This window comes from Sphaeramia orbicularis, chromosome 11 (genome assembly GCF_902148855.1).
Source record: "Sphaeramia orbicularis chromosome 11, fSphaOr1.1, whole genome shotgun sequence".
NCBI classification, from domain to species: Eukaryota; Metazoa; Chordata; class Actinopteri; order Kurtiformes; family Apogonidae; genus Sphaeramia; species Sphaeramia orbicularis.
This window is the reverse complement of record NC_043967.1, coordinates 9,918,903-9,945,141: the sequence shown is the minus strand read 5'-3', so window position 1 is coordinate 9,945,141 and position 26,239 is coordinate 9,918,903. Positions and strand designations below refer to the sequence as shown.

Sequence of the window (26,239 nt, the reverse complement as noted above, 5' to 3'; positions counted from 1 at the left end):
CTAGTCAAAAGACGGAGTCAAAACTGAAAGAAAGGTATAAAACAACATCACCAATGTACACACTTATACCCATGGAAGATTAATAGAATGAATTATATGCTTGAACTAAACAACCTCAGTTGTTACTCATGTAAAGTAAAACGTAGCATTCAGAGAACTGACAGTATCCCATGCTAAATTACTAATACAATCAGCCAGTGTTTAGTGCTAATGCAACACAAGCTAATACTAGTACATATAACTAATGCTAAAGTTAAAGATGTTTACAATATTTTACACAGTTGAAATTAATCCGAAATTATTCATACGCATACATTGTCATAATGTCAAATACGCATTAGAGCTTAAAGGCTGTGCTTAACATTAGCAAACAGAGAAGCAGGCTTTTGTAGGACTGATTGCAGAGACAGGAGGATGGTAACTTGGTACTTGCTGTTTTCATTTCATCATAAAAGAACTGTAATATAGCACAATATGATAAGATATGTTAAAACTTGAACAAATACCACCAGGATTGAAAATTTGCAGGAGCTGGAACATGTAAAGATAATTATTCTGATTAAGAACCTAAGAATCTTTATTTTGTCAGTAGGAGCTCACACACGTAAAGATGCACATGCACCACACCAAAATATGCCTTCTGCCTTTAACCCATCACTAGATCATGCATGTATGCATCACACGCTGCATAGTAGGAGCAGTGGGCTCACCATATCGGGTGCCTGGGGAGCAAATGGGGGGGGGGGGGGGGGGGTGTTATGTGCCTTGCTCAAGGGCACATCAGCCAACAACTCTCTGCCTGTCCAGGGAATTGAACTGGTGACTTGTATAGTTCCAACACAACTGCAGATCAGTCAGGACAGCTTTACTCAATATTCTTTTTCTCAGTTTAAAGTAAACTATATTTGGCAGCATGTCGCTTTCCCAGGACCTTCCTGGTTTTGAATGCATATACATGGATTGCAGACAGAAAGAAATGCACACCTCCCTGCCCTTCCATGTGGATAAATCAAACAGAATAGCATCAGAGACAGTGGCATGACATGATCCAAGGAGCAAGGATCTTGGCTCCAAACTGAAGCCAATACTGAGGCATATTAAAGTTGTAACACTTCTGATGGCCACTTGATGCTTAAAAAAGCCCTTGCACGACTTAAAATTGACTTTTTTTTTAACCAAAAATCCTGAGTCATAAATATGTTTCCAGGCATTGTTTCTGATTTAATTTATTTGGACCACTCTAATAAGTGGTTCATGTTCACATTTTTCCCATAATTAGATTTGTGATTTTTAGGTGCAGGAGGAATGTATGGCCACTTGACCATCTGCCAGTTTTTCCTGACAGCTCAGCTGTAGTTATGGTCAATACATTCCACTAACAGAACTGTAAAGTGACTTTGTGAAGCAAGCCTTGTATAAGTTTACAGTTTTTCACAGGTCAGTAAAGGGGTATTAAGCAGTAGCATACCCATGACCCCTTGCACTCCAGCAGTTCCACTTCTTTTGTCTAAATAAGTTCTCTACTGGCTTCAAAATGCCCAGGATTCTGATACTTTGAGACAAGATGGACAAATTTGTTTGTAATATCAAAAAACTATAGAATTTGTGCTGGATTAACTTTGTACAAATCCACTTAACTGTTTAGAATTTACTTTTTTTTACTCTAAAAATGTTTGTGATGTACTTGTATGTTGTAATCCAAACAGCTGGAGGGTGTGCAGAAGACTGAAGTCTGGAGTACAGTTTTAAACCCTACCGCTGAAGGAGGTAAGAGAAATGCATGAGATGTTCATGTTCCTGGCACATTTTTGGCAGATTTCATGTTCTTTTCCAACCTATACTCTAATATGAAATAATTCTGCTTATATTTGATGCACCATCTAATTCTATATAATAAATAATAATGATAATAATGCAGTAGGAAGTTTCTGGTCATCCAGGTTTTTAAATCGGTGAGGCAGTTTGTGGGGGTGGAGAGAAAGGTAGGAAGAAAGGTCATGGTTATAGACCTGGGTATCATCAGTGTAGTAGCGTAGCATATGACATGACCAAATATCTTCTGGATAAACAGAAGAGGACCAAGCACCGAGCCTTGTGGAACACCATTAGGTGTTATGGGAGGTGCAGCTGTTGATGGAAATGTTGCGGCGTTGACTCCTTCTTGACTCCTCCTTCTCTTTCTCAATCTGCTTTTCTGGTTAGAATTTAACTTGTCTCTAAAAAGAGACAATAAAAAGAGGTCTAAGTCATAGATGAAAAATTAATCAAAAATACAGACTAGAAATTGAGAAAATTGACATTTCATCTCCCCATGACCTTCAGAGGACCATGGTGATGTGACCTCTGTCTGAACATGCTACTTATGGAAAGTTTTAAATGCTTTAGAGTGGAGAATGTGTTAGGGGAACAGTACTTAGTGAAAACTCCAGGACACTGTTAAAATGTACATGTAAACTGAAATATTGTGGATTTGTAATGGAAAACAGTTAAATTGTTGAATAGTGATAAATAGTTAAAATTGGAAATAGAATTAAAAAACAACACCCCGAATCCCTGAAATCCCCCCAATCCTCAGCTGTATATAAACTTATCCACGATAATTGTTAGACAGTCGATATGAACTCAATTTGAGCTATGTCAACCTGATAGTGGCAGAATAATGATAATAATAAGAGAACCAATTTTTCCCCACAGAACTCTACCTTGTGAATGAAAATGACACCATATGAACTCTGGATGGTAGCTAGGAAATGGACATTTGTAAGACGATAAATATGGACCAAATTTTATCTCAAACGGCCTATGATTGCTTGATTTATGTCCAAAAAACTGATTTTCAACTAAAGCGCCCCCATTTGGATGACTTATAATACTCTTTGAGAAGCTGAAATCGATAGGGTTCTTCCACTAGGGGTCCACTATGTTGGTTATCAGGGAAGAAGAAATCCAACCATATCTGTCCTAGTTATTCCCTTCAAACCAAGGTTATTATCATTAACAAAAACTAGAATTGAGAACAACATTTTCGTTAACTGAAACAAATTAAAACTATAATTAAAAGAAAAAAACGAAAACTAACAAACTGTATCGTGTGCTTACAAAACAAACTAAAACTTATAAAAATTATGGATAAAATTCCCTTTGTTTTCGTCTTTGTCAATATCGGATTGATATGAAATCAATTTATTTCATTTGTGCAATTTTAGGTGGCAGCAGCATACGGCACTTCACGGTCCGTCACTTCTTGTCACTTGTCGTTTAGAGTCAGCTTCTCACCCCCACTCTATCTGGCAACATGGAGACTAAAGTTGGGAGAAAGCACCAGAATCCTGTATGGGATTTCTGTGAATACGACAGCAAGGAAGATAAAAGATATGAAAAAACTAAAACTAAGCATGTAGGAAAAAACGAAAACTAATAAAAATTAGCAAGCCTGCTCTAAAAACTAATTAAAACTAACTGAATTAGAGAAAAAAATAGTCAAAACTAAATAAAAGTAAACTTCAAAGAAAAATCCAGAACGATTATTACCTTGCTTCACACCTAGGAGATCCGTCAGCGGCAGTGGTGGCGGCATTTGGGGTTAAACCATTATATCCCCGAAAAGTCGATTTCGGGATATAAAAATGAGATTTCTGAAAGATATTAATTGCTATATTTCATGGTTTATTAGAGGGCGTGTTCAAGGTAGGTTTCATGAAGGTTTTATTTTAGTTATCTAGATTTAACTTTTTAATATGCTTGATACCTTGCTTAATAACAGAATTAAATGTATTGTGTTGTTAATTTTTGTACATGTATTGTCATGGGCTGGAAATAGCGCCCATTTGGTGGAATGGCATTGGAATGGCATTTAAAATAGTCAGACAATGCTGGTCTTCTGGACTTAAATTCATCTATTGAGGTGTGTGTTAGATTTTTATGACTGGATGAGTGTTTTGAAGGAAGTAATTTTAATTCCATAGTTGTGTTTTTTTCACCGCAGGAACGCAGAATGTTCATATGGGCAAGATTGAACTAAGATCAGTTGTTCCGAACTCTGTTCCAGAGACTTTCCTCAATATCAGAGGTCAGTTCAAAGCAGAATAATATATAAAAAAATGAAAAAGAATGTGTAGATGTCGATTCCTCTCCTCGTTTTGTATCCAGGCAACGTGTTGGCAGACAGCATCGATAACTCTATCAGTGAGGACTCTCTGGCGTCTCTGATCCGGATGCCTGGGGGATGTGTGGAGCAGAACTTAGCGTCCATCACTCTGCCCCTCATCGCCACACTCTACCTGGATCGAACCAATGACTGGGAGAGCGTGGGGGTGCAGCGTAAGGCCGAAGCTTTGCGATACATCCGGAGAGGTGAGTCAGAAGGAGAGACGACATGGCCCAGGGATGTCCAACTCTGGTCCTCAAGGGCCGGTATCCTGCATGTTTTAGATGTTTCCCTCTTCCAGCACACCTGACAGCCGTTATCAGGCTTCTACAGAACTTGACGATAGGCTTATCATTTGAATCAGTTGTGTTGGAAGAGGGATACATTTAAAACATGCAGGATACCAGCCCTCGAGGACCAGGATTGGACACCCCTGACATGGACGGAGGCTGAATGAAGTCTGAGCATTCTTAGAATAACAGGAATCTAAAAATGTGAAACAAGAAGTCAGGAGCAAAAGGACCAAACCTTTAGCTCAGTAAGGAGGTGAGGTCAACCCTGTTACTGTGTAAGTAAGTGTGTATGTAAGTGTGTGTACTGACTGTAGGGACTGTAGTTAAGCAGCATCAGCGAAGGGAAAAAAGAAAACAAATAGAAACAATTACTAATTATTACAAATGCAAATATAGCTTTTCTTGTCTCTAATTTTCCACTCTTACTGTTGTATATGTTAAAGGAATTGAAATGGACTAAATGACCCAAGAATGTAAGTACATTTACTGCAGTTTACCCCAACCAGGAGAATATCTGTGGTAAAGTAACAGACAAAACCATTGACCAAAAGGGTTGTTAGTGTTTGGACAGCTGCTTAGCTGCTTACCTTTCCTGTTTTCTTGAATGTTTAAGGGAATGGGAATGTTCCAGTAAATGTCCTGCACAGAGTGAAGAGTTTTGAGGAAGTGGACATGACATTGAAAGTGTGATAATTTAATGATTGTAAAATACTGGTAACAGATGATAGATGATAGGTAAAACAGACAGATTTGAATAAAACACAGGTTTGTTAAGTGACATTTTATTGTATAAATCATAGATTCATGTACAGAACATGTCTCGTTTTTTGTTTCCAGGATATGAGAAACAGCTGGTGTACAGAAAGAGTGACGGCTCTTACCCCCCCTATAGCAAAGAAGGTGCAAGTACATGGTATTGTCAAAACTAAATTATATCTACTTTAGTTTACATCTTTAACTGCTACAACAGCTCGTTATTATAGTTACAGACAAAGAAAAGTTTAAAAAGGCTTTTCCCTAAAACACGTGGCCCGATTAGTACAAAGATACAGTCAAAAAGCACAGGTGCAGTTATTTTATTTCCAGTGGAGTGGAAGGTATTTTCATTTTTTTTTTAAGTTATCTGCAGTATTAGCAAAGACTAAGTAAACAGTATCATTTATGATGATTTGTATTATTATTTTATGGTTAATAATACAAATATATTAAACTAAAATAAAACAACAGTAGTATTATGGAGCCATACAAAGGCTCTATTCCACTGCATGATTTTGTTTCAGGTGCATATTTTTTGTGCTACTACTTTAATTCTAATTATAAATTGTTTGCAGCACAGTGGATGATTGCACATTAAACTTTGCCAAACCAAACTATGTCCATCCCACTGTGTATATTATCAATCTTTTTTTGGTATTATTTCATTGTCTTCAGTTAGGTTCATCCATTCATCCAGCCAGACTTCATTACTGTCATAATTACTAAGAGTGACGGCAAAACAAGCACTAAACGTCATGTTATGACTGTGGCATTTTTCATATCATTCAGAAACAAATACATTTAATTAATTCTAGATATTTTACCATTCTCATGTTGCTGCTGTACATACACCACCACCTTAAGCTGTCATTGCTACTGTATATTGTGCAGATTCAGAGTTTTTTATATTTATTTGGGTGGTTTTAATTGTGGTTTTTATTCTTTTGTTTTAACCTTTTTTTAAATCTATTTTTACCTATTGTTGTGTATTATTTATTATTATTATTTATATTATTCTTTTTTTTTATCCTGTTCATTCATGCTGCACACTGAGACCTGGGAAATGGTGTTTTGTTCTGATCATTTCTGTGATCAAATGACAATAAAGCTGAGTCTGAGTCATATGCCGAACAGGAAATATTCAAGAGCAGTGTGTACTTTGTTGTTCTATGAAGTGTGTTTTTAAAGTTTCATGTGTTTCTTAAAGTGGCCTGAGATTAATAACTGTCTAACTGAATGTCAGGATCACAGCTTACGTGGTGAAGGTTTTCTCCATGGCTCATTCCATTATTGGCATCAATGAGCAGCAGGTGTGCGAGCCTCTGCTTTACCTGCTGAAGAACAAACACCGAGCCTCTGAGGGGAACTTCGTAGAGGATAATCCAGTCTACGACACCACCATGACTGTAAGAACACTTTTCAATGCAGTCAGTGTTGTTCCTTCCTTCCTCCACTAGGCATGTTTTCCTTTAGATTCTACAGAGTAACAAAAACTCAGCTGTCTTTTCAATCTATATTTTAAAAGGGAAGTGACCTCTGTTTGTGTGTGTGTCTCGGGCATCACACATGATCTGTAAAGAGCTGACTGCTGCAGTTTGGCATACTTACATATTTTTGGTCAAGGAAGAGACTAGAAAAAAACTGCAAATTAATAGGACCAATATTTTGGGAAATAATTATGGGAGATAATTTTGGAATACAGTAGCCTTATAATCATGTTGCTATGCCCAGAATCATGTGAACGCTTTGGTGGTGACTGCTGGACGAATGCAGAACAGCATACCTGAATACACAACACATATCCATGCTGGGGGACCGGGATGTTGGCCTTTAGGGTGGGGATGTGGATTTTAAAAACACCCCCCCTTTTCACATCCCGCCCTCGGTGTTGACAATAATGAAGTCCAGGATCTGGGACCCGGTCAATGCACCAGTCAAAATATATTTTATCTAAGGTTTTATGAACTAGTCACCAGGTCTGCATGTCAGGTGTTCATATAACAAATGAACTGATGCCTGATTCAGTACAGATATTTTTAGTAAATCAGAATGCATATATTCATGCTTTCTGAGTTCCTCACAAAAGAATGACAACTACTGTTCAAATCATCAAGTAAAAGACCTTTAGTGTCTCAAACCTTAAAGTGAATGAGGTGATGGCTCACTGTTAACTTTTATCCTAACATTAGTTTCATTTCAATAAAGACCTCTTTTTTTTGTGCTTCTTTACAGGGTGGTCTCCGTGGTGACGACCCTAAGACGACCCTGACGGCCTTCGTCTTCATAGCACTCGCGGAGGCGAAGCAGGCGGGGATCCAGTGCAACAGCCCAGACGTGAATGTGGAGGTAACAGAAGGAGCACCAGAAGTGGCATTGTTTGGAGATATTACCAGATCAAAATGATATCTCTCATCTTTTGCAAAATATTCTTTCCTGTTACATGTTTGGATAAATGTAGAGGATCTACTTTCCCTTTTTTTGTTTTATTTATCTCTCACTTCACAGTCATCTTTTTATTCAAAACATCTCCACAACCTTAACACGTCCTGCTTTTTCTTGGACTGTCAGCCTTTTCTCATATCATATATTTTTGGTTACATAATCATTTTACTGCCATTTTTTTTCACATTAGTGCATATTCTTCAGAAAGTTCAACTCTGGAGAGGAAAGAGGCTGTTAAATGTTTTCTCCATTACTTACTCTTACTCGCACAGTGGCTGTTTCCGTAAAATGTCAATTTGGAGCAAAGTTTGTGAGTTCTGAAAAATTTGCAAAAACAAAACTACAGATTGTGCACCTCCATAAACTGGTTTGGAGTAGTAGGTGATGGCTTTAATGACAGAGAATGTTGTTTTCCATCTAAACTGACTGAGATGTCTTTTTTCATGAAACAGAGGAAAAAGTCAGTCTTATCAGATCACATGAACCATTGGACCAGGATGCAGCAATGAAACAGCTATATAGAATAGAATAGAATAGAATATATTTTAATGTACAATGGCTATACAACGAAACTGTGTAAAGCTTCCCCTCTTCAGTGCAAAAGGGTAAAAAAAAAGAAATAAAAACAAGAAGAGCAATAAATAAAACAGCCAATAAAATCTGTGAGTCAAGAAAACATTCTATAGAATGCACAATTCAGACACTTTGCACACATACTTACATTGTACAGGGTTAGGGACGGTATAGACCAGTGCTTTTTCAACCTTGGGGTTGCCTGAAATTCAAATGGGGTTGCCTGAAATTTCTAGTAACTGATCAAAAAAAAAAAAAAAATCACTAATAAATTTTTTTTTTTAATGATTCAATAAATATTTCCTTGTAATTAAAACATCACACACTTTTCCTAATAAAAATCAAGTTCAAATAAAATGCAGGGTATAATATCTAAGAGGGCATATCTTGATTGACCTGATCATGTGACTGTGTGCATTACTACGCTTCAACCTGCCCAGACACAGTTGCAGTCAGAAAACCAGACTGAACAGAGAATGGAAAGATTTCTTTGCCCGCCTGGCTCCACTAAGACATCTCCAAGAGAAACTGAGAAGTAGAAACCAAAAAGGTGCATTATATACATTATATAGCCTAAATGTTGTCTAAAATTAACATTTATTTGCAACATAGACTAGCAAACAATTACATGATCAAAAACAAATTAATTTGAGCAAAAAAATGTCTCGGTTTTTTAATGTGTGCCGTCGCCAGAAATGTGATGTTCAAATGAGGTCAAGAGCCAAAAAAGTTTGGGAACCACTGGTATCGACTGCCAGTGGGCCTTACTTAGACACTTAGCTGGCTGATTGCCCAAGGATAATATATAGACCACAAACAAAAAGTTAAGGATATTTCTGTGTTTTTTTTTTTGTCATTTTTGCCATATGTAAATCAAACTATGTCTGGTCACTAAAAAAATGTGTTTCAATTCACACACAAAAAAGTAAAAAGCGCTGTGCAAGAATCCCAACTGAATATATATATATATAGATATATATATATATATATATATATATGTATGTATGTGTGTGTGTGTGTGTATATATATATATATATATGTATGTGTGTGTGTGTGTATATATATATATATGTGTGTATATATGTGTGTGTGTGTATATATATGTGTGTGTGTGTATATATATATATATATATATATATATATATATATATATATATATATATATATATATATATATATATATTTATATGGCAGCCATTCAAAACTTACAAAACTCCTCTTTCAAATGGTCACTCCATGATGATGCTTGAGAACTGAAGCAATGTGTCATGCAATAAGTTCATTCTTTTTGAATAACCCTGTATTATTGAATTTTTCAGTGGTTTTTATTTAGTCTGACTGCTTTCATTTCACTTAAGTTTTTGTTACTTTTACAAATGCATAAGAAGTTTATTTTTATTTTGCACAACAGATTTTTTAAAAAATTTGTTTTACTGTTAGTTTTCATATTGAGGTATATTTAGGGGCTGAAAAGGTTGAGTAACATGACAGGATGGAGGATGTTGAACAGAAAACAGGAAAGGCCTGATTTTATTCTTGTTCACTATAAACCATTAATATTTTAGGAGGAATGAAAAACACATTTGTTTTAGTGGATTGTTCATTGTAGTCTTTCTTTCTTTCTTTCTTTCTTTCTTTCTTTCCTTTTTGTCATTGAAATAAAGTCGACTGTTCAGACACACCTTCACTAACTTCATAACTGATGAAGTATTTTCTGAAGACCCTGATCATGGAATTTTGGCCTTTCTCTCTTTAATGATAATGGTTCTGCTTGTGTATGTTAGGATTCCTCTGTACCTGAAAATACCTGCTGTCTTTGTTGTAGTCAGCAATGCGTAAGACAGCAGATTATCTGAAGAGGGCGCTGCAGATCCCCAGGAGGCCGTACACAGTGGCCATCGCTTCCTATGCACTGGCTCTGATGAGAACTACGTACCCCTTCGACTCTACACCAGCTTTAATGAAAGCTGCAGCTCCAGGTATCCTCAATAATATATTTTACTGTTACAGTATAGAGGATTTTATGAAGTCAGCAACCTCATTAAAAAATGCTAGATTTTTTTTACCCAGACATAGAAGACACTAATGTACACTGACACTGAATGCAACCTGCTATAAAACCAAAAAAAGAGGAAAGAGAAGCTGAAGACCTACTGTAGTAAGATGACAGGAATACGCTCTACCTGTAGAAATAATCAGTCCATTCAAAGGTAAATTAACACAATGGTTGGCAGTGGTGGATCCAGAAAAAATGGAAGGGGGGGGCAGGAGGATGGTAGGGTCCAGGGTTGGAGCCCCGGTGGGGGTTCAAGGAGCAAGGCAAAGCCAAATTAACATTATAAATGCTTCAAATCACATAAAACTTTATATTTTTTTAAAAAAATTATCATACAAGAATAAAAATTAATCCAATTGAACCTCACTAATGTGATCAATTTATGAACCAAAGCAAAGAGTTAATTTTAATAAGGTTGGACTCAGTTATGGTATTGAATTCCATTACATTTCAAATCATTTAAGATGAGAACCAACAGGATCCAGTAGAGGTATAGGCCTGTGTTTGACTGTGTGGGATTCCCTCAATCACTGTCTGTGTTCAAACATATTGTAGTGTGGTAGGGAGGAAGGACTGGAAGTTTGGTCTTTGAGGGTTGAGGAGCACAGGAAGTGGTTTTACTTAAACTAGTGCAAAGTTCTAATGAGCAGCACAGGTTCATTAACATTCAAACACTGCTTCCATCATTCTGCACAGTACCAAACACAGAAAGTACACCCAGAGGGGTTTTATAGACACATGGACTGAGTCACAGTACAGGAGGATATGACGTCATCTCATCCATTCACTCAGGAGCTGGTTTGGTCTCTTTCTTTCAGATGGCAGCCACTGGGCCGACAGCGACAACACACTGTACAGCCTGGAGGCCACAGGCTACGCCCTGTTGGCCTTGGTGAAGCAGGGACGGATGGATGAGGCTTCGGCACCCTTCCTTTGGTTGAACGGCCAGCGGAGGAGGGGCGGCGGCTTTGGGTCCACTCAGGTAAAAGGATTCAAGGGTGGTGTTCTCCTTCTTGTTCATTCTGTCTGGTCATGTAGTGGGTGAAGAACAAAGGTGAAGTCAGACTTTAAAGGTAAAAGTACTTACAGTAGAACCTCGCAGTATGAATTCAATTTGTACCAGCACTGAGCTTGTTTTGTGATTTACTTATTTTACAAGTTTTACTTGTTTTTCCCATTGAAATTAATTGAAACATAGTTGATCAGCTCCAACCCCCAAAAAACATCCCAAATTATTTTTAAGGGGTTTTAAAACAGAGTGCAGTTAGAAAGAGAATAGCAATTATAGAAACATAATAAAAGAAAGTGCAAAAGATATAGACGATCGTGATCGTCAATAAGATGAACTCGTGAAGTGAGTGAGCGGAGGCTGATTCTGTTGGGGTCAGTTCAGAACCCACTAGTGGTGGCAAGTATGAAACTCACTGGTATTTCAAGAAAAAAATACTCACAAGCTGTGATACGTAAAATAAATTACGCACACAATAGAGAACTAGTACTGGTCCCTGTCAGCTCTGTACTACTGTCTGTTCTATGTTTGTTTCTCTTTCTTTACATCCATTCTTTTCTTTTCTTTCTTTCTTTCTTTCTTTCTTTCTCTCTCTCTTTCTTTCTTTCTTTCTTTATTGTCATTTAAAAAAATAAAGTAGACTGTTCAGACACACCTTCACCAACTTCATAACTGATGAAGTATTTTCTGAAGACTCTGATTATGGAATTTTGACTTTTTGGCAGCTTAAGTTGTTTCTGGAACTTTTACCTTATTTTTCTTTCATGAAAATATCCTCTCTGTGATTCTTCTGTAGCTGTATTTAAAAATACCTTCAGTATCTGCTGTTTTGGAAGAAAAGACTGTGTTTTGAAAAGGAACTATAGAGAAATAAAAAGCACAACTTAAGATGTAATGTAGTATGATTTTAAAGTTAAATAAAATGGAAGTACTGGTGTTTGGTCTTTGAAAAACAACAGGATAAAGTTGTGAATTTCCTGGATCTGAATATATCCCCATCTTTTCCCTTCCAGCCCACCATGGTGGTTCTCCATGCTCTGTCTGAGTACATGATCCACAGACCTCCTCCTGTGGATCTCACACTGGATGTAGACGTCAACATCGTGGGACGCAGCGGCCTCCGCTACCACTTCAACCCCAGCACCGCCTACGCCGCTCGCTCCACCAGGGTGAGAAACAGGACCACAAGGCTGACTATAGTTACCTCTGGAGTCACTGTAGTTACCTCTGGAGTCACTATAGTTTCCTCTGGCGTCACTATAGTTTCCTCTGGAGTCACTATAGTTTCCTCTGGAGTCACTATAGTTTCCTCTGGCGTCACTATAGTTTCCTCTGGAGTCACTATAGGTTCCTCTGGAGTCACTATAGTTTCCTCTGGCGTCACTATAGTTTCCTCTGGAGTCACTATAGGTTCCTCTGGAGTCACTATAGTTTCCTCTGGCGTCACTATAGGTTCCTCTGGAGTCACTATAGATACCTCGGGAGTCACTGTAGTTACCTCTGGAGTCACTGTAGACACCTCGGGAGTCACTATAGTTACTTCTGGAGTCACTGTAGTTACCTCTGGAGTCATTGTAGTCACCTCTGGAGTCACTGTAGATACCCTTGTAGTCACTGTAGATACCTCTGGAGTCACTGTAGTTACTTCTAGAGTCACTGTAGTTACCTCTGGAGTCACTGTAGTTACTTCTGGAGTCAGTGTAGTTACCTCTGCAGTCACTATAGTTACCTCTGGAGTCACTATAGTTACTTCTGGAGTCACTGTAGTTACTATAGCTACCTCTGGAGTCACTGTTGTTACTATAGTTACCTCTGGAGTCACTGTAGTTACCTCTGGAGTCACTATAGTTTCCTCTGGAGTCACTATAGGTTCCTCTGGAGTCACTATAGTTGCCTCTGGAGTCACTAAAGTTACCTCTGGCATCACTGTAGTTACCTCTGGAGTCACTGTAGTTACCTCTGGAGTCACTGTAGATACCTCTGGAGTCACTGTAGTTACCTCTGGAGTCACTGTAGATACCTCGGGAGTCACTGTAGTTACTTCTGGAGTCACTGTAGTTACTATAGCTACCTCTGGAGTCACTGTTGTTACTATAGTTACCTCTGGAGTCACTGTAGTTACCTCTGGAGTCACTATAGTTTCCTCTGAAGTCACTATAGGTTCCTCTGGAGTCACTATAGTTACCTCTGGAGTCACTATAGTTACCTCTGGCGTCACTGTAGTTACCTCTGGAGTCACTGTAGTTACCTCTGGAGTCACTGTAGTTACCTCTGGAGTCACTGTAGATACCTCGGGAGTCACTGTAGTTACTTCTGGAGTCACTGTAGTTACCTCTGGAGTCACTGTAGTTACCTCTGGAGTCGCTGTAGATACCCTTGGAGTCACTGTAGATACCTCTGGAGTCGCTGTAGTTACTTCTGGAGTCACTGTAGTTACCTCTGGAGTCACTATAGTTACTTCTGGAGTCACTGTAGTTACTATAGCTACCTCTGGAGTCACTGTTGTTACTATAGTTACCTCTGGAGAAGATGGACTCACTATGAAACACTGTCAAAGACTGTCATCAGAGTTTTCAAAGTCCTTCTGCGTACATTCAGATGCACAGACATCACTAACTTCTTCTTCTTCTCCTCCTCCTTCTCCCTCCATCTTTTTCTTCTTTTCCTTCTTTTTCTTCTTCTTCTCCTCCTTCTCTTTCTTTTTCTTCTTCTTATTTTCTTCTTCTTCCTTTTCTTGGTCTTCTCCTTCTCCTCCTCCTCCTTCTTCTTCTCTGGTGCTTTCTTTGTAGTTACCTGCCCTTAATGCAGATCTTGCAGTACAGGCTCGAGGAAATGGACAGGGAATACTGGAGGTACGGTGGATGAATGCACCTCTCACAGATATAACAAAATGAAATTCCTAAATTCTTTTAATTTAACGGGACTATGTGTTATATGAGGTTCAATGATCAGCAAATCACACCAGCTCTCATTCCCCACTCATCACATACTGGTGTTCAGTCTCGACCCTGTACAGGCTGGATGATATGAAACAAAAACTTATTACATATTAAAATACACACAGCCTGGACAAAAACAGTCTCCACCTGGATTCAACTCAGTAAATAGTTCAGATCCTTCCACTGGATAATTACAGCAGCAATTAATATGTTTCAGCTGCAACAAGTTCTTTAACCCTTTAATCGGTGCAGTGAGGAGCTTCTCATTTCTGAAACAACCATCAGTTCGATTGAGAATAAAGACTGGACTGTGTTTGAATGGATAAAGGTCATGTGGTCTGATGAGTCCAAATTGAACCTGTTCCACAGTGGTGGGTGAATGAAGGGTTTACCCATCATGCCTTGTGCCTACAGTACAAGCCTGTGGGGGTAGTGTTATGATCTGGGGTTGGTTCAGTTGGTTCTGGTCTAGGTTCACAACGTTATGTGTCCATAACATGAGTTCAGCTGAACCTGAATAAACTGAATAACCAGGTCTGAACATCAGTGGATTTTTTTTATTCACTGACGACACAAACGTATTCCAAGAACACAATATGAGGATTCATCAGGATCAGACAGTGAATGAATGGTTAAGGAGCATGAGACGTCATTTTCACGCCACAGAGTCCAGACCTGAACGCCATTTAGAAAGAGGACTTTACACAGTGGTCCAATGCTCTATCATCAATACAAGAAGCTATGGATGGAAATAAATGTGTTGTGTAGGCATAACAAACTTAATCTAACTTTAAGGTCCCAAAACAAAACATTACTGTTGGACTCTTTTGTTTTTTTGTCCAGACTGAATTTTGGAAATATATATGTACAGGGTGGGGAAGCAAAATTTACAATGAACATTTAGTTGTTTTTTCTCAGCAGGCACTACGTCAATTGTTTTGAAACCAAACATATTGATGTCATAATCATACCTAACACTATTATCCATACCTTTTCAGAAACTTTTGCCCATATGAGTAATCAGGAAAGCAAATGTCAAAGAGTGTGTGATTTGCTGAATGCACTCGTCACACCAAAGGAGATTTCAAAAATAGTTGGAGTGTCCATAAAGACTGTTTATAATGTAAAGAAGAGAATGACTATGAGCAAAACTATTACGAGAAAGTCTGGAAGATACTATTAAAGAAGAACGGGAGAAGTTGTCACCTGAATATTTGAGGAACACTTGCGCAAGTTTCAGGAAGCGTGTGAAGGCAGTTATTGAGAAAGAAGGAGGACACATAGCATAAAAACATTTTCTATTATGTAAATTTTCTTGTGGCAAATAAATTCTCATGACTTTCAATAAACTAATTGGTCATACACTGTCTTTCAATCCCTGCCTCAAAATATTGTAAATTTTGCTTCCCCACCCTGTAATACTAGCAGGTATATTAATACCGATATCTAGGGACTGAAGTCAGTAAATGCGTCATTCCTTGTTTTAACTTCATTTCCCGTCATGCAGTGTGGTACTGCACTTCCTTTCAACCATCATAGCCATAGCAATGTAATTGTAAGGCTATTGTATTCCAAAATTACTAATATGTCCCCAAATATTGGTTCAATCACCTTGCCGAGATATTCAATGTGGAGATGAGACTATTCCTCAACTGCAGGTAGCAAATTGGCCAGTGAAAAACATCTCAATTTCTCAGAACCGTGCAGATACACACACACACACACACACACACACACACACACACACACACACAGATGTCCTGAGACCTTCCAGTATTATGATATAGATATGTAACATTTTTTGCAGTGAGTAAATGTCTAAAACCGTATGTGGAACTATACTGCTTTATCTCTAATCATTAGTGTTTCCTCTCTCACGTCTGTTCCTGTTTCCTGACCTTTGACCCAAGGTCGTGACCCATTACAACCAGCTGCCTGAGGTGGATGAGCAAATGCCCTGCAACAACTTTGAGCTCAACGTCTCCATTGCAGAATCCAGTGGTAAGTACAGCTGTCGTTCTGCATCACATCAGGGTTTTATCCAAGTCTTTACAAACGATCTGGAAGATGCTGTTGTTTTTAGTCCTTTTGAGAAGATGTCATCTACTTTTAAAGCTATAAAACGTACACCATCTCCCTGTTCTCCAATCTGGAAAAACCATGACTTCACAACACCTCTACACTCATCATTTTAGAAGGAAAAAGGCATTACTTGCCTACACTGTATCACTCAGAATTAAAAAATAATAGACTCTGAATACCTAATTCAGAAGTTAGCATTATTAGCATAGTGCAATTTCTCCTTAGTTTTTGCCTGTGATATCTTTCTTCTTCCGCAAGAAGAAGCCCAAGAGCTGACAACGCCGGTATCTTCTTATTACTATCCATCCTTTCAACAAGTACAACACCAACCCTTCTTGACTACTCAACACTCTCTGCTGACAATGACTGACGACAGCGAGCTCTGTGTTCTGGTCTAGAAAGATGTTCCGTCATTTCCGGTTTTATGTCTTGCACAAGCACAGAACGTACACGCCAGTTGGTAGTCGATTTGGTGTGTTGTTCATACTTTTTTGACCATGTCGGAGAGACGGGAGCCAACTGATCAGTCGGGCTACCTTTACTGACGATGACTGGCCGTCGGGTTGGTGTGTCTTCACCCTTAGAGTACAGTTTATCTGGTATCTGAATGGTAAGAATTAAAATTAGATTATTTACATAACTTTAATACTTTAGAAGGATTTGAAGGACTTGAGTTGTCATTGGAAATGTTATTTATCTCTGATTTTATAATCCAATTAGACATGATTTTAAATACTATTTAAAACAGTACATATTGGGGTGGATCACTAAACCAGTACATTAATATGATGCAATAAAATAAAATAAGTTAATGTAATTTATGTAGTTATGTAATCTAAAATGTAATAAAATATCATGTTCTAAAGTAAAACAGACACTTAACTGTCTATCACACCTCACTGTGTGAAAAACATTTATAAAATAAGTATACAATTAACAGTAACATAAAATGATTATTATATCATATTTTTTTCTCATTGTGATAGAAAAACCTCCAGCAGATGTTGAGAAGTCTTATGAGTTCACTATCAAAGTCAGGTGAGTTATTGTCACATTTTATTCATTTTAATATATTTACTCAGATTTTGTTTGGCTGATACTCAGGGTTTATTTTCACTCAGGGCTCTGGGCTCCAGAGATGTGCGGATGGTGGTTCTGGATATCAGCCTCCCCACTGGCTTCACTCCAGAAAACGCTGACCTGGAGCGGGTAATCAGCCTCCAGCTCCACTGCTGTTCCACATACCGCAGAGAATGTAGTCATATAGAATGATTTAGGGTTATTAAAAGGATAAAAAGAAGAGGTACTTTATTTAAACTATCAGTAAAATATCAGCTTCAACACCATGCATTTTAAGTAACTCCTAAAGGGATTTTACAGAGTTTATTTAGCTTAAGAAGAAGAATTTTTAACTCACCCCAAGAAGGAAACGACTAAAGCTGACCAAAAAAGAAGTGGGACTAAAATAACAATATTGACCTCTGCGACATAATGGAGTATAAGTATAAAGCTGTAAAAAACAAAATACTGACGTAAAGCTCAAGTCTGCAAAAGTATAGCTGCAGTTAAAAGTTCTGTTCATCTGTGAATTATTTTAGGATGCACACACAAGCTTTATTGTCAGATGCAGTAGAAAATAAATTGAACAAATAAATGAAAATGAATCTTAATACCGAAAAGATCCGAATCAGCAACATGACAGATAAAATCATGCACATGTCCTTCCCAAATGTTATTGATATTCATATTCAGTCATGTTTTACCTTCTGAGAGCATAACAGGCCTGTGCAGAGAACTTATTATTGTTTTTAATGTCTGTGTAGTTGTCCAACTCTGTGGATCGATATATCAGTAACTTCCAGATTGTTGATAACCTGAGTGACAGAGGCTCCCTGATCGTCCACCTGTTCAAGGTAACAACTGTGGATAATAAGTAGTTTTAAATGTTAAAATTCACAAGTAGACTGAAGAAAAAGACTGTAACAGTCATGAGAATATACCGTATGGACTCGTACTGACCTGCCTTTTCAGGTGTCTCACAAAGAACCTGAGATCCTGATCTTCAGACTTCAGCAGAGCTTCAGAGTGGGCCTCCTCCAGCCGTCACCAGTTACTGTCTATGAGTATTACAACCCAGGTATGAACTACTCACCGCCAAATCGCACCTACTGTATATTCACATATATTCACACCGAACCTGTCCTTATAAGACTTACTGAGACCTGGGGGAGGGATCTCTCTGTGGCTTTTCCTGCATGCTTTGTCCTCTGCTTGCATGTGTTTCCATGGTAATGCTATGCAACGCTTGTAGCATATACACATGAGACTGGCCAAGCGCTAATGGATGGACAGCCTTACTACATTTTTGTTTGCCCAACTGTTTATGGTAGAAAGATGAATGATACCTCAATTTGTAAAAACCCCTCGGTAACAGATGGACAGAAAATTAATTAAATCTGTTTATGACCACTTTATAAAACCTACCTTAAAGTGCAGTTCCAATTTTCATAAAACTGTCAAATCGTTACTCTTGGTCCTCTAGGGTGTTTGTTTTGCAAAACAGTAAACAGTTTGTACTTTTTCAATATTTAAGGGCATAAAATAGCAAGAGTTTTGCTAAGTGTTTTGGTAGAATAATAATAGGAAGAATAATTACAAGCTTCAATGGTTTATTCAGCATATTTATTAGCATATACATTGCATATAAAAATCTGCAAGGTCAGATACCTTAAGAAACTAATTTAATACATTTTAACATATATATCTCAGTTTATTAGATATTTGCAACCACTGTAAAAAGAGTAGCAAAAGGTTTTTAAATGGACCTTACAACTTATCATAAATATAATATAGGTCCAATAGAGGAGGATCAAAGTTATGTTTTGAATTCCACTGATAGACAAAGAACGTAAACAGACATTATACTGAATATAATGCCATCTAAATATTTTAAAAACATTTTTCTTAAAAATAAAACTTGTGCTGGAAACTAGAAGTAATGTACTTTCAAAATATATAAGTCTTCCAAAGGTGATTTTAGATTTATTTTTGGATCTAGACGTTAACCTTCCTTTGGCCAGCCACACATGCTAAACATCCATGTAACCAGAAAAATGTCAGCTAAAAGCTCAACAAAAACAATTTTGGGCAACTGAACACAATTCAAACAACACTTCAATGGGCATATCTAAAGCAAGTCAGTAGTCTATGACCAGCATATGTCACGAATTTCCTAAAATAAAAGCCCAATGTGACAAAATTTGCAGCGCTAAGCTAACACCATGCAGATCCAACAATAGAAATATTATTTCTTTACTACTAAAACTCACTGAATGAGCCAAAGAAGTGCAAGAATAATGGTCACATTATGAAGTGATGATGACAAATATTATCTTACCTTTGCTGTTTTCTGATCATAACTTGGTTTCATATGAATGAAGCTTCTACTATTGGCTAATCCATCGGTTTGTGTTACATTGAAATGACTCCACACTACAAACAATTTGCCCAGAGCAGGTTAAAAGTTTTTTTCCCTCCTCACTTGAACTAAGCATCTAAGGACAGAAGGTGTTGTATTGTGCAGACTGAAAATCCCTCTGAATCTGTGGTGAATCTGTGATTTTTGATATTGGTCTATCTATATACATTAAATTAGTGTTGAACCACTCCCAGTTTCTACACCAGAACCAGACTGAAAAACTCATGAATGATAAAAGAGGAAGATGGATGGTCACAATCCCTCAGACAAAGCCAAAGAGTGAATGAAACATCAACAGTTTTGAAAGACTGGTGGAAAAGACAGGAGGAAATCAGGGTTTTTCCACCAAAAGCTAAACCTACTGGGGCTGAAAAATGCAAGACTTTGACCATAGCAATATTAGGCTGTGCATTTGGTCCCTGGTACTTCAGTGGGACTTACTGGACTTAGTCCACCTCTTAATACCACCACTATGATGGTATGATATGTCACAATTATAGACACCATCAATATTATGCAAAAAATGCTAAATAAGAAGGCGTGGACATTACAGAGAGAGAGACATTTCCCATATTCAGAGTGAATCCTATTTTGAGTACAGCTGTAAACCCAGTTCAGACAACTCCAAACCTTTACACTACAACCACAACTGGACCATGGACATCCTCTGGAGCAGTTCACAATCAATATTTATCTAATAACAGGACAAAAACATACAACATTTCAATCAAAAACATCACATCCTACTCACCAGAGATGATCGTTATTTCTATATAAATCTGACCCCCTTTCTGTGAACCCTTCCCTGACTCCGTCATAGAGGTGATCTATGGGTGTCAGTTTTATCAATAAGTCCTTTTTTATGTCCATGGAGGACAAGGCTGAGAGGTTCCTCTGTCCACTCGGAAATAAAATAAACGTTTTTCCCATGAATCCAAAAGAATATTGTCAAATCTATATCAACAAAGTTTTACTCTTACCATCCAATCAGAAGAAGGATAAATGCTGACGACACTGAGGACCAGCTTGCTAGAATCTGATTGGTAAAGAAACAGTCCTGATGCTATACAGTTACAGTTCCAGAACCAGGGCAGATTAGAGTAATCCTGCCTAGCAACACAGAGACACTGAAATCTGACTGGACCAAATATCTTCCATCCACGTACATGTACTGGAAACAACTTCCAAACTGTAATGTATTACAAATTACTTGTTATTTCAAAGTAATTCCTTTACAATATTACTGCCTCAGAATTGTAATGCGTTACATGATTCCTGTATTTATTTTGAGTTACATACAGACTCTTGTCATAAATAGCACATACACAGTAGAATCCCACCCCCCCACCTCATCGCCCTCCCAATACAAGAGATATGAGAGCCTTGGGATGTATACATTTGCACCCCAAAGTACATGTGGATGGATAGCTCAGTAAGTAACGCAAAGGTCTATGATGTTCGAATGCTTGCATTTTTTTTCAACATTTTACATGTTCAAACGAGCACAGTGCTGAGGACGGTATAACGTACAAATTGATTGTACATTACAAGTTATAATGTGCCTCAAAAAGACAAGAAAATAGAAAAGGCAAATGTTAAAAAGCTAAAGGATGCTGTGTGTGTGTGTGTGTGTGTGTGTGTGTGTGTGTGTGTGTGTGTGTGTGTGTGTGTGTGTGTGTGTGTCAGACCATCGCTGCAGTCGGACATACACTCCCACTGAGGATAAGGAGGAGCTCACTCAGATCTGCAGGGAAAACGTCTGCCGCTGCACACAGGGTAAAGTCTGCAACACAATTCATTAAAAACTACAGTCAATCAATCAAATGTAAACAGTAGAGTATGTGTGTTAATGTTGTCTGTTGTTTGTCATCTATTCATTTACTATGTGTATCAGGTGACTGCTGCATTGCCAAAACTGACAGTGAAAACTTCCCTAATAAGGAGAGAGAGACATTTGCCTGCATGAGCTTACACCATGGTATAAAACACACACACGCACACTTACACACACACACACACACATGCACACACAGTTGAGAAAAAAAACATTGAACAATAGGATCAGTAGCATCAGTGGATGTATTTTCTGGCTCCATCTTGGTACATGTTTTATTTTATTACGTATGTGTGTGTGTGTGTGTGTGTGTGTGTGTATATATATATATATATATATATAGATATAGATATATATATAGATAGATAGATAGATAGATAGATAGATAGATAGAGATAGATATATTATATATATATGTTCATCAATGTTAATGTGTCCATTTTGAAATGACACTTTCAAATAATGAATTATTATGCTCTTTGACAACATATAATCTGAAAACTTACTTTTTCTCATGTAAACAATTTTAGGCAAGGCAAGGCAAATGTATTTGTATAGCACCATTCATACATAAGGCAATTCAAAGTGCTTTACAAAGGCATAGTAGCATATAAAATGCCATAGGACAATAGCAGAATAAAACATGAAACAACAAGGAAGTGCAGAAAAGATGCTCCACTCCAACAGAAACCACATGGGTTACCTGCCTCATCGTAAGCACAATTCTCTACTTGCGCCCCCGGGGACTCAAAGAATCCCAGAAGCTCAACCGGTTGTTATAATAGCGTCTGTGTGAACAGCGGGTTAACCCTGCTGTCATGGGTCTGAAAAATCTTGAAACCCAATCCGATTGTTCCCCCTGCACTAATTGTGACACCCTGGCAGCATCCTGAACTGCCTGCTAACGCCTTTAAACCTGGTACACCACACACTTTGAAACCTGAGTGGGGGAAAGAAAGAAATTAAAACAAGAATAAGAGCCAGTTAAAACAAGAGCTAAAAACAGTCTTCATTAAAATTAGGAATTTAATGTTAAATCAATCAAAAGAGTTAAAATTGTGAGTTGCAGTGCAGATATTAGAAATAAAAAATTACATTAAATTAAAAAATACTCTAATCAAAGGCAGCTGTAAAAAAAAAAAAGTCCTTAACCTTCATTTTAAAGAACTGAGAGTTTCAGCAGACCTGCTGAAGGGAACAGAAGGGTACCATTACTTTTATTTGTTTGCTTCAGTTTTCCAGGTGAAGGTGTTGAATGTCAGCAGGAGTTACTACGACAAGTATGAGATGGAGATAACGCAAGTTATCAAGTTGGGTGAGTGTCTGCTGAGATTTGTGTGACAAACTCAAAACAAGGCTTTTCGCATTTGGTTTTAATGGGTGTGATTGATGCTAAATACTAGTGCTATCAATTACGTTTTTAATCAGATTAATCACAAAGTTGCTGTGGCTTAATTTGGATTAGTCATGATTAAATATTAATTTTTAATCTATATTAATCGCGTTCCATTTTGCATGAGCAAACAGATTCAAGACAGAAAGGAATATATATGCACTTAACATGTTTATTAAACACCTTCAACAAAACAACTTAAACCAACTGTTCCATCTTTGTTTTTTGAACTCGTATTTCCGTTCAGAAGGCCAATGTGCTGTTTAGCATCTTCCATCTTTATGGGTTGGTTCTTCTGCCTGTCACTACTGGATCAACTGCCAATTTGTTCATGCGTAACACTAACTGTACTTGGACTAACTGCGTCAAATGTATTGGCAGAGACATTCAGAGTCATTCTGCATTGCAGATGGGTTAATTGCATTCAAATTTTGAATCAGATTAATCATGATGATGGATTCATCCACATTAATGTGTTAATTTGGACAACCCTATTAAATATATGTTTACAAAACAAGCACCAAAACACATTGTGCACACAATTGTAAGTTACACCTTAGTGTATGGGGGAGATTGACTTCAAGAGGCTGGATGTGATGGTCGTGCCCACTGCCACAGAAAAGGTATAAGCAGTCACATACACAAACACCACCACCACATGTTGAGTTATGTTGAGCTGCAGTCACTTGGCTTACACACAACACTCATAGTTTGTTTTGTTTAAAATTGGTTTATTAGCAGTTTGATAATACACTGTTGCTAGATGGAGCATGCACATTTAGTTTACATTGTTTGTCATTTTGCTATTAATTAGTGATGGGCAAATGATACCCAGGCTTTGGAGCTTGTGTCACTCTTCCTGAAGCGGAGTGATTTGAAACACTGTGTCGGAGCTTGTATGTAACACCAGTGGCATGTGACCGATGACGTTTGAAGCTTCAAACATCATCACTGCATCACTTCGTGCTTTGTTGCTTCAAAATGTTTCGAAGCTTTTCATTGGCTCATAGTCTTTCAGTGTGTTTCATTGGCTCAGTGTTTCAATACATTCTGAGCCAAACCAACATTTAACCCTTCATATCATTTAGATTTATTCTTTGGGTTAATCTGGAATGTGTTTTAGAGTATGGGTGAGAGTGTCTGCATATTTATTTTTTTCCTTTTAATAAAGATTTTAGTTGTACTTGTGTGTAATGATGATGTAATCATTATTTGGTCTGAATGAACCAAACACTTGAATGACCACACAGTCTTTTCTGAACTTTCATTGCTGACATGGGATTGAAACAGTGTCAGCGCTTCAGTCATGCTCTTGAGAGGTTGCTATGGCTTCAGTTGTCCACCAGATGTCACCATCACTGAAGCCTTGAGTCTTTGGATCTTTTTCGGTACATTTGTCATGAAAGCCTCAGTGCTTCATGAGGCTTCACCTGCCCACCACTACTATTAATTCATTTTCTTTTCTTTGAGTGACCTGGCTGCTGGGTGGCATTTCCTGCTTGGAGACAAAAGGTGGGGCTATGGGCGGAATTGGGTTTTATGCTCCCTCCCATGGACCAGACCAAGAGCTTGTACATCGGGGGAGTGGGGGTGGGTGGGTGTCTTTGTGTTAGTCTTAGTTAATGTTTATTTATTTCCCCCTGTACGTTAACAGTGGTTTGATCCATTAGTACATATGTTGCCCCAGTGTCTCAGTCTGGCAGGTCTGTTAGTTGAGTGGATGTCTACTGTTGTTTGCATTTTCTTCAGTAGAGTTATGTTTTGTTGGCCTCTTTTAAAGGCCCTGTAACTCTGATTTCATCCTGGTGTATTAATTCTTTTATGGTTCATTATTGTTTTATTTTAATATGACTCACCTGGATGATGCTATATTTCTTCTTTCCAGGTGAGGAGGCAGGAGTTGAAACAGGACAAACCAGGTTTTTCATGTCTCATGGAGGCTGCAGAGATGGACTCAACCTGCAGGAGGGGTCCTTGTACCTCATCATCGGCCCCCAGCGGGACAAGTGGGACATAGACAGTACCACTAACAGGTAACAGCAGCAAACCAAACCAAACCAAAAAACATCAGTTTTTGTTAGAAAACAATGGGAAGTCTGGTGAAGTGGAGGTTTCAGATTCTTGGATTAATAACACTGTGACATAAAGGTTAAAAATGACTTAATCTGCTTCATTCCTTGTGTGTCAGATATACGTACATGTTAGGAAAGGACACCTGGGTGGAGCGCTGGCCCTCGCCTGCAGACTGTGAAAGTAATCCCAACCTGATGATCAAGTGTACTAATCTTGACGAAGCTGCATATGAACTGTCTGTCAACGCTTGCAGACTGTAGAGAATTCAAGTGAATTAAAGTACAGCTGTTCATTACTAAGGAATCCTGTGGCTTTTACTCTGCTGTGATATTTATCATGAGAAGGAAATAAATACCACTGCAAGCAATAAAAAGCTCTGAACTGCCCTGGCAGAGGTCAGTTCAGAGGCAAGTTTACATCACATACAACACAAAGGACCTACTCGATCTTAAATCAGCAAATTAATTCTGGATCTCCACAGACTGTATTGGTCATTGAATAAAGTAGAAAGCTAATTGTTTATTCACATTTGTATTATGGTGTCATTATGTTTTCTTCTTTGAACTAAAACAGTCAAAATTACACTGTCTTACATGGGCGTATTTAGCCCATTTTTGGGGGTGCTGAAGCATCCCTAAATTGATTCCCAGCACCCCTAAAATATTTTAAGAATGTGAAATTTTTCTTTTTTCTTGTTTACTTTATGTCCATTCTTAACATGCTAGAAAAATGTCAAAACCGTACGCAGTACATTGCTGAAACGTAATATTTTAGCAACAAAAATACAGCACCCCCCACCTTGCCTCGAAAATGGTTTGATCCTCCCCGTCCCTCCCCCCTTTCCTTGATTCAGACTCTGAGCGTTCCACCTGTATAGAGCAGTGCACAGGCGCTGCCTTCCAGAGTTGGGATATGGTAGTAGTGTAAGTACCTGGTGTAAACCAGGACATGTGACACATTTCTTTACTTCAGCCACTTAATACCAGCACATTATTATCATCACCTGTCCCTATTTTTGCTGCATTGAAACGTAGATCACTTTTTATGCTCTTAGGTGGGAGTTAGCTGATGTTTTTTCTAGCTAGGAAATGTTCCATGTGGTTCAGTCCACCTCTGTCCTCTGTTTGAACTGGACTGAGAGAAGCTGCTGTTGTGTCATGTGT

General features: G+C 38.1%; 1 protein-coding gene across 1 annotated transcript in view; it reads left to right on the top strand.

Annotated features, from left to right (window-relative positions):
• LOC115428835 (A.superbus venom factor 2-like) overlaps nucleotides 1-25,336 on the top strand; it is a 73,298-nt gene extending 47,962 nt beyond the window's left edge. Inside the window, exons 23-42 of the mRNA XM_030148059.1 lie at nucleotides 1,707-1,767; nucleotides 3,986-4,069; nucleotides 4,150-4,353; nucleotides 5,278-5,353; nucleotides 6,440-6,602; nucleotides 7,429-7,542; nucleotides 10,038-10,191; nucleotides 11,087-11,250; nucleotides 12,291-12,446; nucleotides 14,067-14,129; nucleotides 16,127-16,217; nucleotides 17,285-17,336; nucleotides 17,420-17,507; nucleotides 18,122-18,211; nucleotides 18,330-18,435; nucleotides 21,463-21,552; nucleotides 21,671-21,754; nucleotides 22,845-22,925; nucleotides 24,889-25,036; nucleotides 25,192-25,336. Of these exons, the coding sequence (XP_030003919.1) occupies nucleotides 1,707-1,767; nucleotides 3,986-4,069; nucleotides 4,150-4,353; nucleotides 5,278-5,353; nucleotides 6,440-6,602; nucleotides 7,429-7,542; nucleotides 10,038-10,191; nucleotides 11,087-11,250; nucleotides 12,291-12,446; nucleotides 14,067-14,129; nucleotides 16,127-16,217; nucleotides 17,285-17,336; nucleotides 17,420-17,507; nucleotides 18,122-18,211; nucleotides 18,330-18,435; nucleotides 21,463-21,552; nucleotides 21,671-21,754; nucleotides 22,845-22,925; nucleotides 24,889-25,036; nucleotides 25,192-25,336 (2,214 nt within the window). The remainder of the gene's footprint in view (nucleotides 1-1,706; nucleotides 1,768-3,985; nucleotides 4,070-4,149; nucleotides 4,354-5,277; nucleotides 5,354-6,439; nucleotides 6,603-7,428; nucleotides 7,543-10,037; nucleotides 10,192-11,086; nucleotides 11,251-12,290; nucleotides 12,447-14,066; nucleotides 14,130-16,126; nucleotides 16,218-17,284; nucleotides 17,337-17,419; nucleotides 17,508-18,121; nucleotides 18,212-18,329; nucleotides 18,436-21,462; nucleotides 21,553-21,670; nucleotides 21,755-22,844; nucleotides 22,926-24,888; nucleotides 25,037-25,191) is intronic.
• The last annotated feature ends 903 nt before the right edge of the window (nucleotides 25,337-26,239 follow it).